This window comes from Liolophura sinensis, chromosome 1, assembly GCF_032854445.1.
Source record: "Liolophura sinensis isolate JHLJ2023 chromosome 1, CUHK_Ljap_v2, whole genome shotgun sequence".
NCBI lineage: Eukaryota > Metazoa > Mollusca > Polyplacophora > Chitonida > Chitonidae > Liolophura > Liolophura sinensis.
The window spans coordinates 64,753,995-64,772,201 of record NC_088295.1 but is presented as its reverse complement, the minus strand read 5'-3'; the positions used below and the strand labels follow the sequence as shown (position 1 = coordinate 64,772,201).

General features: G+C 39.7%; 1 protein-coding gene across 2 annotated transcripts; it reads right to left on the bottom strand.

Moving 5' to 3' along the window:
• Window positions 1–1,099: 1,099 nt before the first annotated feature.
• LOC135482419 (death domain-containing protein 1-like) lies at window positions 1,100–16,810 on the bottom strand. 2 transcript variants are annotated; one of them, XM_064762390.1, is made up of 13 exons: window positions 15,925–16,810; window positions 13,005–13,455; window positions 12,509–12,695; window positions 10,672–10,812; window positions 9,817–9,999; window positions 9,271–9,550; window positions 8,799–8,940; window positions 7,154–7,700; window positions 5,830–5,887; window positions 4,760–4,956; window positions 3,991–4,099; window positions 2,473–2,718; window positions 1,100–2,232 (listed from the first exon to the last, which is right to left on the bottom strand). In XM_064762390.1, the coding sequence occupies exons 1-13, from the start codon at window positions 16,607–16,609 to the stop codon at window positions 2,210–2,212; spliced, it is 3,249 nt and encodes a 1,082-aa protein (XP_064618460.1). In that variant the 5' UTR covers window positions 16,610–16,810; the 3' UTR covers window positions 1,100–2,209. The 2 variants fall into 2 exon arrangements, with proteins under 2 accessions (XP_064618460.1, XP_064618461.1); XM_064762391.1 differs by lacking the exon at window positions 9,817–9,999.
• Between the last annotated feature and the right edge of the window lie 1,397 nt (window positions 16,811–18,207).

Here is an 18,207-nt window from a genome sequence, read left to right as displayed (position 1 = left end):
TGCATAAACCATGTAGGATGTTAGAGGATGTGTATGTTGCTACTTTTAAATTGTTTACATGAATAGTTCGAATTAAAACCTTAACAAGTGAGGTAAACTGACAAAAGACCGGATTTCACCAGTTACGTGTGACCATTCGCCAAATATCACACTGTCGTTACTACTCTGGTTTTACTCTCTATGCTGATGTCTTTTTGTGTTAAGTGGCCACAACAACCAAACTTGTACATATGTATGTTTGAACTGAGCATTTCACCTCGTGGCAAATTGGAAGGCAAGGCAAAATATGGATGACCTGGCTGTTAAAAGAAAAAATTTACGCACTTGCCAACCAGAAACAATTAGCTATAGGTAATTGCTTTGCATTTACTCTTAATGTTAGAAAGAAGTGTAGTTAATTACTTGTAACAAAAAATGATAAAGTTGTGTAAAGCCTATTTCTCTTTTTTATGACAAACAAAGATACGTGAGAAACGTAATATAAGTAAGTCGTCTATATGTTCAGGTGTCGGCTCGTAAGTTTGAAAACAACCGATGTTTTCCAGAAAAGGGGAAAAATAGTCAGTCAGCCAATCAATCAGTCCTCCAATTAATACATCGATATTTAAGTAAAATCGACTTATGTGATTCGTCTACGTTTAATATCTATAAGGATTAATTCTAGACCATTATGTCAAATGACCGACTGTGTCTAATGACTGTGGTTTCCCGACATGTATGGTTCAGGATTGTAATTCATCCATGTTTATTGCTAAAGACTGTGATTCACTGACGTGTATGTCCATCAAATGTGATTCGTGGCGGTTTATGTCTTACAAGTGTGATTCACGGCGTTTATGTCCCACGACAAGGATTCTTCGACGTTGATGTCCAACTAAAATGTATACTAGTATCAGTGATCATGTCCACGGGACCGTGATTCATCGACATGTATATCTCTAAGGAATAATTATTCATGAGACTGTGTCTTAAAGCATATGGACAGACAGACGGACGACATGTACTACCTTCCATGGTAAACTATGACCGCGGCGTAAAACTCCAAATAAGTAAAACAAGCATTCTCGAAGAAAAATCATCTTTTCGTCAATATGCTCTTATAGGGATCATATTTTATTTCCGTATGTAGTTACATTCTCATGTTCACGCATTACAAACTTGTGAGGAAAATGTCATTGTTATCTTGGGTCATATACTGATAAAACCACGATATTTTTAAAATTACTTACGGCTTGTAAAGACATGTTTAAATATGAACGGATAATAATTATGATTTAATAGAATGTTCAAGCTACTACCTAACAACAAAAGTTAACAGGAGTTAGTATTTATTTATTTGATTGGTATTTCACTTAAACGACGGAGTCGGCATTATGGTGGGAGAAAACCGATCAGAGCTCAAGGAACCACGACCATCCGCAGGTTGCTGAAAGACCTTTCACGTACGGCCGGACAGGAGTTAGTAGGAGCAGAACAAGACTTGCAATACGTAGCTTGTTTCATCAGTTCACACGTGGATACCAGTTTAGCCTGAATACCTGGGATGTATGAAAACAGGAAGCGAAACAGTGAATCAAATCACTCATGGTGCGGCGAAAAGAATTTTTGTAGCACTAGACATTTGAAATATAAAAAATATAAAAGTTGAGCCAGTTAGATATCAAGAACATAACTTGGGTTTAGGTGCTCTTACTGTCACTCTATTCACTATATGTGCAGTATTCAGCCCAATTCAACTCACGGCACTGCAACTCTATACGTCCTACGTGCAGTATACAGCCATTTCAGCCTCACGGTACTATATACGCTGTTTTCACAAATATACACCATAGTCAGCCTCACAGCACTGTTAATCTTTATGTTGTATGTGCATAATACAGCTATGTAAGTCAGCCTCATGACACTGTCACTCTATACGCTATATATGCAGCATACAGCCAAGACTGCCTCAAGGCACTGTCTCTCTATACGCTAGACGTGTAGTATTCAGCATAGTCAGCCTCACGACACTGTAACTCTACACGTCGTACAGTAGTATACAGCCAATTCAGACTCAATACATTGTCACTATACGCTCTATGTGCAGAATAGAGCCAAGTGAGCCTCACAACACAGTCCATTTTATACTCTGTACAGCAGTATACAGCCAAGTCAGCCTCACAACACTGTAATTCTATGCGTCATACAGCAGTATACAGCCAAGTCAGCTTCACGACACTGTCTGAATCACATCTGCAATACAAGACATAAAACGTACACTAAATTTATGAAAAAATAATCACGACAATCATTTATATGAACACATCAAAGCATCTCCAAAACAATTCCAAAGCCTTTAACGTGAAAAAGATATCGTTGAACGAAATGACTTCACTTGTAAATACAAAAAAACAAAAATGCATAGCTTTCAGGTGTCCGTTTTCATGATCTTTAGCTTTTGCTGTCGTTATAACTGTCACAATATTGACTTACTGACAGCCTGCGTAAACCGGCATATCCTCAGATGTTTGAGGAGAACTGTTTTCGTGGCCTTGTTACCCATCTTATTGTGCCAGTGGCGGAGGGCATGGAGGCACCTATCAGGACCCGTCCCTACATACTCCTCAATCTGCGAGATCTCCCCAAGGGTTAGCCCCATCTGCTTAGCCAGTGCCTTCCACTGTTTTGTCACATGGACGTCTTGTGCTATCTTCACAAACACCCGGCGAAGATGAGAGTCTTGGAAATAAAAAAAAAAAGTAGGTTTGACGGCGAATGAATTAGGTGTACGCAAATATTTCCCATGTCACGAGTTATGGATTTGTTCACTTATATGTTTGAGTTTTAACACCTTACTCAGGAATGTTCTGACTTATATGACGGCAGTACGCGTTATATGACTAATATTTAGTCAGTTAAGGCGAATGAGTGAATGTAATCACTATTCGTGATGTAGGCCTGTGCCTTTTAAGTGAGTCGTAGAGACGGGGTTAAATTGGTAACTCGATGCCGGCTCGGAGCCGACTAGCGATAAAACCTAAATTAACCCGGCTAATTAATATAGGACGATCTGCCAGTTTTGGCTGCCTAATTTAGAACGGTTTGCTCGTGTAAATGTAAAACGGCAATTGTTGGCTAAGATGCATACTAATTCCCAACAGTTTGCTGGAGATAGGGAGCATACAGTTTGCTACTATTGAAACGTTAAACATTAACATCACTAAAACCCTACTGAGGTAAACTGACAAGAGGCCGTATTTCACCGGGTCGGACCATTTGCCATATTATTACACTGTCGTCACTGCTCCGCTTTTTCTCCCCACGCTTCAAGCCATGCTATGAAAATATATTTGTACCTATCTTATATTTTACCTCACTTGTCTGATTTTATGATAGAGTTGGAATTTCCCGCTATGCTTTCGAACACAAGCAACTGCGGCAACTCTCACAAAATTTCGTACCAAGAATCTTCTCCGTAATCTCCGTAATTTTATTCAAAAGGGCGTCATTAATGTAAATATATAAGACCACCGTTTTCGTGCTTCATATAAGATGACGTCATCTATGTAAAAATCAGCGAACTGTTTACTACAGCTTCCTATCAGAAAACATCATTTTCGAACTTGTAAATATAAGGTTTAAAGTTTCATAAAAGTTGCGGTTATTTACGGTGGGAAATTCCTGCGCAAAGTTTTCTCTTAGGTTGACGTAATCCTGTGAATAACCCGTTATGTGTGACCATTACCCGTGTATGTGAAATAAGCAGTTTGCCTGCTACATGTTAGTCACAAGGCTTGGTAGAAAAAAAGTATAAAATTATGCAATTAAAACATACAGACATGTTTATTGTAGAGAAAAGCCAACACAATAAAAAGAGTGTCAGATCCAATTAGAAGTTGCGAGTATACCTTCATAAATTGTTGCAGATTTGTCCTCCGGGTGAAATTCTAACAATGTTAGACAGTTTATTTGTAGCCAGTAATAATAATCATGCATATATCAAATATGTACCTTTCGCACTTTGTGCGCGCTGTTGCCTGATGTCGTAGTCCTTTCCTCGGATATCTTCGGCTAGGTCCGTACGTCCCACAGACACCAGGGCACTGGCTAAAATCTCAACCTTCAAATAAAATAAACGATATGAAATTATAGTTATTTTAAATCCTTATTTTTTAGCTTTCCGTTTCACAGAATGCCATACTATTTTTTTTATCAGCCAGTAATCTCAACCGCAAAAATAATCTGAAGGCAATAAATGCCTACATGTGCGTTAAATGCATATTTACACATGCCTTTTGCACCGTGAAAACTTTAAATCTTAAAAAAAACAAAACAAACAAAAATAAAAAAATGAAGAATAAAACGACTTATAAACTTAAGTGTTGAACGGCAGCCAAGAGATGCACAAAAACGAAATCCCTAAGGCTTATCTCAGTTTTTCAGCCAGTGTATCTGGATCCTTAACTATAATCTATGGTCATGGTTATGCATTTATACAAAAACGTACATACTTTTTCCAACACACAGACGAACAGACAGGTAGGCAGGCAGACAGGCAGACTGGCAGACAGACAACCAGACAGACAGACCTTTCGGTCAAATTGTCCGAGGGTTTAAAATGAGTTCGATGAATATTTTACACTCTTCTCACTCTGATCAGGTTAGCTGCTTCAAGAAACCCATGGTGGAAAAATGAAAATCATCACTTCTCGCAAAGTAACTACCCTAAGCTGGGCTCGAATTCGCGTCTGCTGCTACTGCTACACCATCAGTTTCTCACCTTGTTCACGGATCTAGGCAGCCTCTTTGCCCAGGTTAACAGCATGTCATGTATGGAACACTGGGTGTCGTTGTTGTGATTTTGTCGCAGTATAGCCTGGATTCGCATCTTCCTCACGTTGAGACACTGGGCAAGACGCTTCCACTCGTCGCCTAGATCCTCTGAGATTCTCTTCAGGACATCATCGTCGACAGGACCTATGATAAAGTATGAATGTATTTATCTGACAGCAGAAAAATGACCGTTAAAAATTGAATGTGATTTTTTTGGGGAGGGTATATTTTGTGTTTTTTTGAGGGGGGGGGGGAGGTCAGTCAGCAACCTGCGGATGGTTGTGGGTTTTCCTCCCACCGTAATACTGGCCGCCGTCGTATGTGAAATATTCTTGAGCACGGTGTAAAACACCAATCAAATATAAAAACAAACAAACAAATACCTGCATTATGATGGGTGGGCTTTGTTCACTGTATTGATATTGTATGTCGCCAGTTACGACATGCGGACTTTTTCTGACTCTTAACCTGGTTTGGTTCACATTTTTCATGAACTCATTTACTGGTGTGTACAAAAATTTTACCCAGGCGTGAACAATTAGATGTAGAAAAAGTCCCATGACGTCATTGGCGGCATACATTACAACTAATGTTCACAAAGCCCTCTACGCTCTATTAAGGCATCTATATTCAGTGAGAAAAAATCTAAATGTTTTAATGGTCTTCCTACAAATGCTTACCGGTACATCATTTTGTGGTTTCTTTCCCTTTAAGAACTCTTCTCTACAAATTGGTCAGATCTATGGTGGAAACCAGAGAGCCTATATGAAAAACGACCGCATCTCACCAAGCAGGCCTACTTAATAACTCCCTGACGTACATCAGCAACTTACCCATCAGGAGTTTGACTGGAACACGTTAGCTCATTTCTAAAGGGAGAATGATCTTCTGGAAAATGTGATTATTTATTCGACCATCCATTTTGGATGACGGATGGTAAGCAAATATTTGTTGTAAGACCTCGATTCGAACCCTTTCACAGGTTGCCCTTTTATTCAGTGCAAAGCATGGCCTTACCTTCAGACTTCAGAGTGACCGGCGCCGTGTTCAGGGGCTTGGGTGGCTCCGGATCAGGCTGTAAGGACAAATATAGGGCTCGATTATTTATGACACTCCGGATAATACCACATGCAGCTCAATTCTCACTTTCTCAAAACATAGTAAATCAAGTTTACGTAATTTTCCTTTGCAATTTACTTTGCATTATGACCCTAAAACAATTAGACTATGCCATTTACCAAAATGGAACAAAATATCTGATTTTTGTGGAAGTGGACTGAGGCTGTTAACATAGTGTGTTAATATAGTGTGTTTAGGTTTGACTACAGGTCGTTTACTGTTGTATTAGGATGAGATTATTTTCATTACCTAAGTCTGATTTAATGTTTAATACAATTTTTAAACAATGGCCCCAGAATAAAGCAATACCAGATCACTGAATATGGTTAATCACAAAAGGAAGATCAGAAAAAGATCGGAACCTGTTCCGCGTTTATATACAATGAGCTATTAAATATCCCAAGTTATATATGCCATGTCAGACAGTCAAAGTATCGGTAATCTCCCAATGGACAAAAATCTGCTTCATTTGACTCTCAACGCAGAATCGGCAGAGACTAAAACAATTAACACAGATTTCGATGAGAAAAAAAATAGTTTTCGTCAATTTTCTCCGGTTGTCAGCATTTTAAGCCTACTGGTACACGCACATGAAGGAAACCCCAAACCATATCTTATTATGAGATTTGCTTTCAGTTTTCTTGCCTTTTCTGGTTGAATTATTCCCTTAATTACGCCCTGTGGGGAGTGTTGTTGATACAGCTTAATACTCTGGCAAAATATGCATGCAGGATATTATAATTATTTCGGCAGTGAGTGTTACAACTGGTTTGTGGAACAAGGGCTGTTTCGCGAGTGAGAGAATAATTGCAGTTAACGCCACGTCAGTAATGTTTTACCATTAAGTAATTAATGTGCAGAAAGCAGAGATTCTTTATTAAAAAAGTTAATTATAAGTTCATGGCCTTTTATGTATCATGAAAACAGAATAATTGTGGTAGTAACGGCAGACAAAATTCTAAGGCTTCATAATAGGTTCAAATTTTCAATTATTTCAATGACACCTGTCTAATAAATAATAATCAAGAAAAAAAAACGTTGGTTTTACATTAGAGACTAACTTGGAAATATATAGTACTTCCAACTAATATTTTCAACCATCAATGTTTTTTATTATAATTTTTTTTTATCGTAAGATACATATTCAGACGAGTATCCTTACATTAGTAATAATTAATAATGTATTAATTAAGTAACACTAATTACACCTTGTTTGGCGTACCTTCGGCAGACTAATCAAAAGCTCGCCCAGTAAAGTATCCCCTTCTTCCCAGGCAGTGTTTCTTTGCATATGGTTGTTACGCGCCTTTTCCTCCTCCGATTGCTCTTGGACAGGGACCAAAACTTTCGTGTACACTTGAGCAAATCCACGATAGCAATCAAAACTCTTTTGAGCAAATTTGTCAATTTCTTCCACTGAAAAGTGCATCAAGCATTTTATCCGAGAGTTGTAAACGAATCTGAGTCCCTCCTGACTGTTTTGTCTTTGAACATTTCCTCGGAAGCGAATCTCCATTATTTGCCCTTCCTTGACAATAAACGGTTTGCTTGGAGGCGGTCCCTCGTCATAGTCCTCTTCAGACAGTTGTTGTAACAAGCGATCTGATTGGCTCATCAAAGTGCAGGCCAGCACGACGTCACCAGGATCGGAATTATTCTGACGTAGAATCAAACAGACTGTCTTCTGTCGAAGAGCGCCCTCTATGCGCTCACTGATCTTCTCGGCCTGTAGTTCTGACACTGCCGTTTTCGTGCTAATGACCATGAACCTATGTCAAGTATAAAGACATGCTAGAAAACAGTCTACAGCAATGTAAAACGTCAACACATACCTGGTTAACTTAACAACTGGTAGATTGATATTAGCTAAAGATATTAAAAACGCCTATGAAAGTGGGTGGCAAAACTGAAATGTTTCCACCGTGTTGAAGATATATTATTAAAAGCATAGTTTAATTGGATATAAGCGTCAAGTCTGACATTCATGTACCATTCGTAGTCCGTAAAAGGCGTTCCAAGTCGATAATCGCAAGATCCATTTCCAAAACAACGTTTAACACTAACTCCCAAAGACAAAGGTATGTAAGATATTATACAAATAAGAAATAAAGCCGGTAACACACAAGAGAGAAGCGGTCATCAGTTTTCAATGATGCCGGTCAGACAATGAATATTCCAGGCATGAATTCCATATCAAAGTTCAAATTCGTAGTCCGTGAATGAGTTCCATGTCAAATAACAATTAAACAAGTATGTCAGTCGCGCTTTAATTGCAACTGTTCAAAAAGGCATCATGCTGATGTAATGGGCATGGCTACCTTTACGGCCCCTAGCCCCAGGTTAAGCGGTATTAGATACAGTTTGAAAATGACGAGCATTACAGACCCTAACCGATCAGATTGTGATTCAAAAGTAATGGACGATTACGTCTTTCCCGTACAAGATAGACGGCTACGCTTGACAACCAGCGCCATCTATGTTGTTAAATACCATGTACGTGATAGATATGTACATAGGGATAACAGCGCCGTCTATGTGGTTGATCACAATGTAGATCGCCAGAGATTCTGAACGCTCTGTCCATACCTACCAACGAGAGTGTCATACTCATTGTAAAATTACATCCAACAAGGCGGCCAAAATTAGGTCATGCAACCCTTCGGTAAGCATCATACTGAATCATTTGCGCTTGTTAAGTAGTAGGTAAATAATAAATACATCGCTGATTTGACGTGGAAACGTGTTACAGTTCCTATTTTCATCTCTCTTCATTTGCAATAATAAAGTCAGTGAAGAGGGCCTTAATAATTCCAAATGCCAAGTAGTCTTTTAGACAGCTAAACATTTTCTTTTATTCTAACTTCTACCTTTCATATGGATCTACCATGCTGAAAGAAACGATATCTTTGTTCTTTTGGTGCGTCAAGGGGACACCGTTAACTAATGACCACTGGTCGCTGCAGTTTGTCCGCGAAAGGAGATACAGGTTTTCTTCTGGGGTGCTGTCCTCTGCAAACAAATTATAAATATGTTTGTGTATATGTTAAAGAAATTGAAAACAACAAAGGGCACTGTTTACCTATTAATGACGTTGCCTATGAATCACTTTGGGCTACAGATCTTTACTTGTCCAACTTCTTTATTAAAATCGTCAATCAAATGTCCATACATCAAAAAGTTTCATATATTAGTATGAGCAACTTGTCACCAAAATATACACCAAGCTTTTGTTTTTTATGTCTATACTACAAAATGTATGAGCTGCACATAACTCCAATACATAAAAATACAGCAAATACGTTTTTTTACATTATTTTACAGGGTTGATAGTGTTGGTACCTTCTTGTTTCTGCAATGATGACGCAGACGACAAAATGGCTTTCGCAGTTGACGGCCGCTTGTCGCTTCTGTCCGTTCTGTCACGTGACACAGCTGTGGCGGGTCGCTGTCGAGGTCTAGATGCCGAAGGCGGGAGAGGAACTGTCACATTGATTGGCTTAGAAAGCTTCCGGTTGGCAATACAGAAGCGCACGATGGGGCTGGAAGAGAGGAGGTCTGAGCAGTTTGACGGAAACCGAGCCTTCACATCGGAAACCTGGGCCATGTCTATAGGATGAACCTGTTAATGGAGAAATGATCCATATAAACGTCGCATTCATAGGATCTGCTGCATGCATTTAGAATCAAGATTTATGTCATAAAATAATCGTTTTGTTTCTTCTTCGATTGTACAATCTGCTTTTCTCTGCTCTGGTTTTGCTATTACTGACCTGAAACACCTCTAACCCTAACCCGATCTCCTAACTCTAACCCTCAAAACATATTTCCAGTGATGGCGTGCCTCCACAAAAACAAATTAACAGTTAAACCATTTGACTGTTCTACCTCTAAGGTGACGTTGGCATTGACCCGAAACATGCCCGGCCTGACGTTCAGCGTCACTCTTGGGTCAGTGGTGGAGGATATTTTACCGCCTTTCTTCGTGAAGATCAGGTGGTCTCGTTTTGGTCGTAGCACCACCATGAACGTTCCGAGGCGATGGACACGCGCTTCCACAAACTTAAGTTCCTGTGGTATTGAAAAATACACAAATGAGTAATTCTTCTATCAATGTATGTGTTTAATATCCGTGTGTTAAACATCCATGTGTTAAAATTCCTACACAAACGCGAGTTATACCTTATACACAGGTTTGGCAGATGTTTTTTTTTCGAAGAGCTGTATTAAAATGATAATTTAAACCATGTGTAGAACGGAAATCTATTCATACGATAACAGACCACAGACGATGAGAACGGAGATGAGAACTTACACCCAGTGTTCTAATGCGACCTTATTTTTGCTGTGAGGCCAACAAAAAATCACCTTTTCACTCATGCCGTCAAGTCTGATAATCTTTGACCAGCTGTTAACTGTAATGACGATATTAAAATTGAACTCAAGCCAAAAATAATGATTATAAAAACTAAGCCTGCATCTCATAGAAGAAGAAGGAGAAGACGAATAAATATGTACATATGTAATATCTTCTATTTACATGTACAGATGCAGGCTTTTTAATGATATGTTCTTCAAATCAGAAAGATTTAAATCCCGGTATCACGCCCATCCTATTTCACCGAAACAAGAAATATGACCAAGAGCTTAACAATATGCATTATTAAGCGACTGACCTCCTTGTTCTGGACTGATAATTACAATAAATCTCGGTTATAAATACCACGTGGTCTCTATATTCACCCTAATATCCTCAAAGGTGATGTCTTTGGTAGGCACTTCCACCCATTTGCCTGAGGGGTCAATCGTCTTGATGACAGGTTCCCGTGACGTGTGCCCCCGTGGGCCACAATGAGGGATAGATATGGACATCGGCTCCTCTGTCTGTCAAAAAAAGACAACAATAACATAAATACCAATCACATAGCTGGTTTGTCGAAATATCCCCTATAACTTTTCAACCAATGAAAATTAGAGATTACACAAACGCACTGTGATAACACATACAAGACGGGTAACTAAAACTTTAAAATGTATAGAATCTGTGCCAAAATATTTCGTTTATCATATATTGTATCAAATAATACTACGTCTTTAAAGCTACAAGTTCAGTTGGTTATGAGCATGGGTGTACTAATGCCGTTCAAAAAATGACAAAAAATTAAACCAATTACCCAGACACTACATGAAACTTCACGCCATCATTAAACAAATTATAGTAAAACTAATAAATTAACAGCCTTAAAGTACACTCTGTCGTATTTCTTTTCGTTATCTGCAATAAGCTAGAACAACTGAAACTCAAACATGTCTTGGGATAAAATGATTCGCTTGTGCAGTCATCCTTGAGACGCTGGGTCTAATTGGTTCCGCTTGAAGAATGCTCGATGAATAAAATGCAAGATTACATCTATACTTGAGGGGTGTTAATCTGCTTGACCAGCTAAGAAGACCAGTTTGGAGGATTAAAAATGTTTGTTCAAAGGTGGTCTGGGTTAATTTTTCATTGGGATTGTGTGCCGCACGTGGCACTTTCTGCACGTGCTTTTGAAGGTCATGGTCACTTTCACTTTTTAGTCAGAAGATCTATACTCTACCAAAACGGCTGCCTGTGTTACAGAGCTATGCGAAAAATGTCAAGAAAAAATGAATTATGAAAGTTTCGAAAACGTGGAACAGAAGAAAAACATGCACAATGGTGTAAATCAGGACGGGCGCCTCGGTTAGCACGCCAGCACGGCGAAATGACCCAGGTGCCTCTTACCAATGCGGTCGATGTGAGTTCAAGTCTCCGACCGTACGTGGTAAGTACTCCCTGCTACCTGCGGATGGTCGTGGGTTTCCGCTGGTTCTGCCCGCTTTCTTCCCACCATGATGCTGTCCACCGTCGTATAAGTGGAATATTTTTGAGTACGGCGTAAAACAGCCATCAAATAAATACCTCAAATAAGTAAATAAGGACTGTTGTAACCAAGTATTCAAAATCTTTTTCCTTATACAATGGCGGCCAGTTTTAGGGCTAAGGGAAACAGGAGTGCCCAGAGTAAACCTCCAACCTATGACAAGTTATACACTACTTTTCCCACGTATGATATGCACACCTTACTGCTGGAAGACAAATGGCCTTTAACGAATGTTAAGACCGTGCATACGGGCGTCTTCGACCGCTAACTGTCACCAATGCACCACAAATTTCATGACCGGGCTTGAACAAGCAGCTTCACAAACATCAGTCAAATAATTAAGTCAAATAATTAAATCAAATATATCTTCTAGGGGTGTAAGAAAGGCCCTAGTGGTCAGTTCAGAAATTAAGTAGCCTGAAGTTGGGAAGTCAACGGTGCATGACAGTTATCAAAATAACTTTGTGGGTTAAAAAGATCGGATGTGTTGCGCTAAGCTGGTCCGGAAAGTTCATCATGGACGTCATTTCCAAAAATTTCCAGCAATTGACGGAAGATATACATAAAATAGACGAACAGATAACAAAGTGAAACAGTACGATGATATCTTTGTAGTCACAGACCTTTTCGGATTCCGGTTATACCGACAGATATCACAATGCTTAGGGAAAACTTACGCTAATATCTTTGTCCGAAGATACAGCTATCACATTGCTGATTAACTCCTCACTTTCCTCCAGAACCGCAATATCAGCCAATGAGTCGACCCTGTTCACGATGATCTCGTCGCGTAATACACTTCCGGCAACTGCCCGAATGACACAGCCTACGCCAGGGTCGTAGTCGCCTGGATCAATGCTGTAACTGAAAAAAAAAAAAAACAATCTGAAGAATATCTTAGAATTTCCACATTTATTTGATGTGTAAAAGATATACAACAAATTTACAGCTGTTAACAATTCGATTTGAAAGTCATAAGCTTAATCTTAACACTGTACTTAACATTTACGCCTTTCAGATGACGACATATTTATTGGTCCGTGTCCCAGTGCTAGTGCAGCGCAATGACCCAGGAGCTTCTCGCCAATTAGACCCGTGTGAGTTCAACTCCAGCTCATGCTGGCTTCCTCTCCGACCCAGTCATAAATATAATTATAAGTTATGTAAACTTACATAAATCTTGGCCAGTTTCGAGGATTCTTTTTTTCTTCTTCTTCCCTCGCCTTTTTCTGGGCGTAAGCAAGTCGCTCATCCGTCACGGAAGTTCCTTTCTTGGACGCCAATTCCGCAAGATGACGCTCCTCTTCTTTCGCTTTTCGTTTTTCTTCTTCTGCCTTCTTCTTTGCTCTTTCTTCTGCCAAACACCGGGCTTCTTCTTCCGCTTTGAGCTTTAACTCGGCTGCAATCCTGGCTTCTTCGGCCGCCTTCAGTGCCAGCTTGGCCTCCTCCTCTGCTCTCGTGGCCTCAGCAATGGTCTCTAACAGGTCAACGTTTGCCAATGCCGCACATTTCTCAGCCTCCACAATGTTAGTGGTCGCTTTAGCGACCTCCGCTCTTGCCTCGGCGGCTTTGGAGAGTCGAACTTTATCTGCTGCTCTGCGCTCCTCGGCTAGTCGCATTTGTTCTGTGATTAGAGAAAATTATTTTCTGTTCCTGTAAATTTTCAATGAATTTCTGATTGAATACGTTGCGGAAAAAAGGTCCGTTTCACCTTTTATGTAGTAATGACGATAACCCTGTCCAGAAAGCAATCGTCTAAATGGATTTTATCTTCAATGCAATTTTGTGAAAATCTGGCAAATTAGAATCTGTGTTGATATTTTACCTGTTTCCTATATAGTTTACATCAGCACATTTTCCTGACTATTTATGTACGGCACTAAATTTATTAACTTCAACCTCCATTCTACATATCCCCCGAATTTTCTGTCGGTTCCATGCCACATCATCACGTGTAGGGCAATCAACCTAGCATGACCACCATATTTTGAGCTCCTGCTGTTGGACGTAAAATCCTAGCATACTGTCACCATGGTAACCCCCAAGTTTGTCGGTAGTAACCCTGTGCAAAAAATTCTTTGAGAAGTATATGAAAGAGACAAAATTCTGATATATTTTAACTACACGTAGTTGCAAAATATCAGTGCAGAAATTTATAATGCAATATTATTGTAATATCATTGATACTACTATCCAGTCAGTGCCCAAACACTCTTCAATTCGGAGGCAAGACTAGAATCGCATCACTTGTACTTATGTAATGTTAATGAACTGTCTTTAATTAATGATTTTTATAACCCGATTCTATATTTGGATTGTCTGTTTGTCGTGTTGTCATGGCCTGAGCCAACAACCTTCATGAATGGCGATCCGTGTCTGTTGTTTACACGATCTTTATATCTGCTCTCATTGTGATTGTCTGGGCTTTCGTATAAGTAATACAACATAAAAACGAGATACACCACCACAAATTTTAGGCTTTTCTTTTGCATCAGAATTAAAAGCATTCGAATATTTTAAAACAAAGAGCACTCTAGAAATAAAATATTCGAAGGCCACAGACAATGCTGCTTATGTCTGACAGTTCAATGAATTCAGTTCAATGATGCAGTTTTTCGAACTATGTTTTGGGGTGTTGAATATAATATTCATGAGCTAGTGTCTTCATATGGTTAGCTGGACACTTTTGTATTGAGGAGATATTCATTACACAGTCGCTGGAAAACAGTATACAAATTCGTTTCAGATGAACCTTTGCCACCTAGCCAATAAGCCGTCAAGTATACTCAATAGTACAGTAAACTATAGAACTGTGCAGTAACAATGGAAACTGGTGAGGCGCTCCATTTTCACCTGTGTTTAATGCGCTTGTATATGCCAGCGTTGTCCCTTGGAGACATTTATGACTTTGGTGTGTCTTTGTTCAACAATGAAGTATGAACTGAAAGCCAAGGAGAACACACAAATACCGGGCCATTTAATAACAATCGCCGTATATTAAAAGGCGGGCAGCTTTCCAGAAAGCCATTGCCTTAGGCAGTTTATAGGCCTACGTTATATGTGTACAGTTGTGGTATCCAGGTTTCTACACAGTTAGATTATCAAGTACTGGCAAAGGGTAAATGAATAAAAATGAACTCATGTTGTCCGACTAAAGGTTTGCACCATCTATCCAAAGCAGTAGAAAAGCGTTCCTCATAATGGTTAATTCACATTTGGCAGCCATGGGAACTGATAGCAACAGAGATGACAGAAATTATATATACGGTGACCATGTCTGTCCTATGATCGTAATGCCTTGTCCATTTCCCACTTTTAGAGTTATTTCTATTAGCTGTAGGTTTTATTCTCGTCAAGATACAGCTCATTGCGCTAGAGCTACAAAAGGAAACACTAGATGGTAAGGGCAGACCACGCCATACTAAACGTTCACTGCGTTGTACTATAACAGATATATACAAATACATGCAAAACAAATACAGAATATCTTACATGTAATGAGTAATGGAATCAGTGGTTAAAATACATGTATAACAACGATCTATTTCAAATTATAGGGCAACCCAGATACAAAATATAAAATTTCTTAACTGAATGCTTCAACATACATATGTAACAAAATTATGCCGAGCGCCACGTTTGTTATCTTGCAAACCCTAAATGAATGTACACGAGAAACTGACTTTAGATGAGATATACGGAACGAATAATGCAATTTGCATTTCACATGTATAGCAGGCTAATTATAGACTGAGCTAAATACAAATTATACAATTTAAAGGACACTTCAGCGTAATGAGAACATGTCAAGCACTGCGTGTTTATCATGATGTAAGCCGAAGATACCCGGGAAATATCCAGTATATACCGAAGAAACCGACGTCATATACGATGTATGCACGGTACAGTTATCTATTTATTTATGTACTTATTTATTTATTTAATCGGTGTTTTACGCCGTACTCAAGAATATTTCACTTATACGGCGGAAGCCAGCATTATTTTGGTCGGAAACAGGGGAGAACCAGGGTTAAGTCCACGACCATCGGTTGCTGGTAGACCTTCCCACGTACGGCTGGTACAGTTAACCTACCTTCTTCTGCATCTGGGGGTAAATCCAACCACACCGTCAAGTCCTCCGTTATCACTGCCTTCTTCAGAAACTCCGCCATTTCATCAACAGCGAGTCTCAGCGTTTTCATCTCTTTGTTACACTCAGAGGAAACCGAATCAAAGAGTTGACATGTCATTACAATCGTTTTCACCACATCCTTAAGACGGCTCATCTGAGGAGAGTAACTTTTAAGTGGCATCTTCTGAAACGTATGAAATTCCTCCCTGACGAAGACGTTGGCACTCTGCAGGAACTTCCCAACATCAGCCAAGACGTCTTTCAGCCTAGATGCTTCAGCTTGTAACTTGGCTCCTTCGCCCGTAACGCTGCCTTCTTGTTTAGTGTCTTCCTTCCTATCTGATTCCGAACCGTTACTTGTGATTGTGGTAAATTTCCTTTCGTCTGTCTCCGAATCTTCGGTCTCTTTTGAGGACGAGTTTTCCGGAGATATGGATTTTTCTTCGGAATTCTCCTGTGCTTCATTTTCGGGATTTTTATCAACTTCTCGCTCTTCTGCAGTGTTTCCGCTACAGCTTTTGCTCGGATCTGGGCTGTTTTTTCGCTGACGCCTGACTCTTGGGCTTTCCACTCGATCTTTTTCCTTCCCTTTTCCGCTTTGAATGGTCTGATCAGGGTCCGGCACCGTGTTTGGTATGGCCGACATTCTATTTCAATACACCCGTTATGCGCTCAATGAAGTTCAATGTATATCAGCGTGAATCCGAGGGAGTTTACCAAAATTCATTCCTTGTACACAGGTGTCCTAAATCAGTCTTCCAACACGGTCTTCGAAGGAGAGTCCGAAAACAGGGAGAGCTTACCGTTATAGCGATTCTTTATGGTGTTAACGACACACCTTTCCTTACACAGGTTATGCGCTACCGACATATTAAGATATAGGTTGTTGTGTTTGAGAAATCCTAACCTCTGCGGGGGACCGCCGTTCCAAGTGGTTAGCATTGAATAAGGCGTCCATTGTCCCCTACTCTGCACACTGGCGCAGCTGCTACCATTGTACTAAGAGGCGTCACAACAAGGGTTCAGCTAGAACAGTTTACCGTTGCTAAGTCTGGACATGATCTGGGTCACGGAGATTCTAGCCTTGATTCCCAAACCAATCGCCTTTGGTGGCTTTACGTATGGCTCCCATGCATGTCACAGTATATTTACTTAGTGTAAGCTTCAGTAATAAATAATCCAATACGTCGCTTAAGTACTTCAATGTAAAAGCTAATTCTTGTATAAATAGCTCTGCAGTTGGGCACTCAGCACGATTTTACACTGAAGATTCACGCAGATGAAATTTTCATGCGACACAGCGAAATTTGTGTATGGGCTACATTCAAGCCTGCATACATAAGTATATACCAAGAAGACAACACCAGAGGAATCAGGGATGGGGGTTCAATTAATACTGGTCTTGGACAGGGAATGGCTAAATATTCCACCGCTGTCACAGTTCTTGAGACTCTTGGTGATAATAGAAACAGTGGACAGCTCTCTTGGGGCAGCACACCGTATAACTCACTCTAAACTGATCATTGCGGGTCGTAAGCGCTCGTGTACGCGACTTAACTGGAATCGACGCTAGTTGTACTCAGGATTCGGTTCGTCTCGAAGTCTTACGTCCATCTGCGACTGGGACCTACTCCGTATGACCACGCGGCTAGATGGCTTGAGTTGACTTGAGTCACGTTTAAACTGTCGTGTACGCCTGGTTTACGTGCGATGAATTTCATTTGCCTTCCACCAATATTCACGTCTAACTGTACGCCTACGTCACATGTAAACAAATTTGTCAGTAATTTGCCAAAGCTCGGCGATTTACCTCCCGGGTACATCGGTTTCCTCCACTCATAAAACCATAATCTTATAAGTTAAAAATTCTTGGGCATGGTTTTGAACAACAATCAAATATATATTTATTTATGTATATAAACTAAAAGTTAAGTTCTTTAATCCCTGTCAATCCCACATAAAAAGAATTCAATCCCATGCTGAAATATGTAAAAAAAAGTGAGTTTTCTACTGCGAATTCACTTTGCTGATATACGTGTAAAAACACACCACCCTATGCCTCTTGTATAATGACAATATACTGTATTTGTAATATAGTACAGCAGTTGTTATAGCCAGTAATGGGTATAGGCACTACATACGTGTATAGGCCTGTCACACTTTTAGGATTAGTGCAGAGAAAATGCTCTCATTAATATAATGCAGATCAAATTTCGATCAGTGCAAGCTTAAACTATCCATACA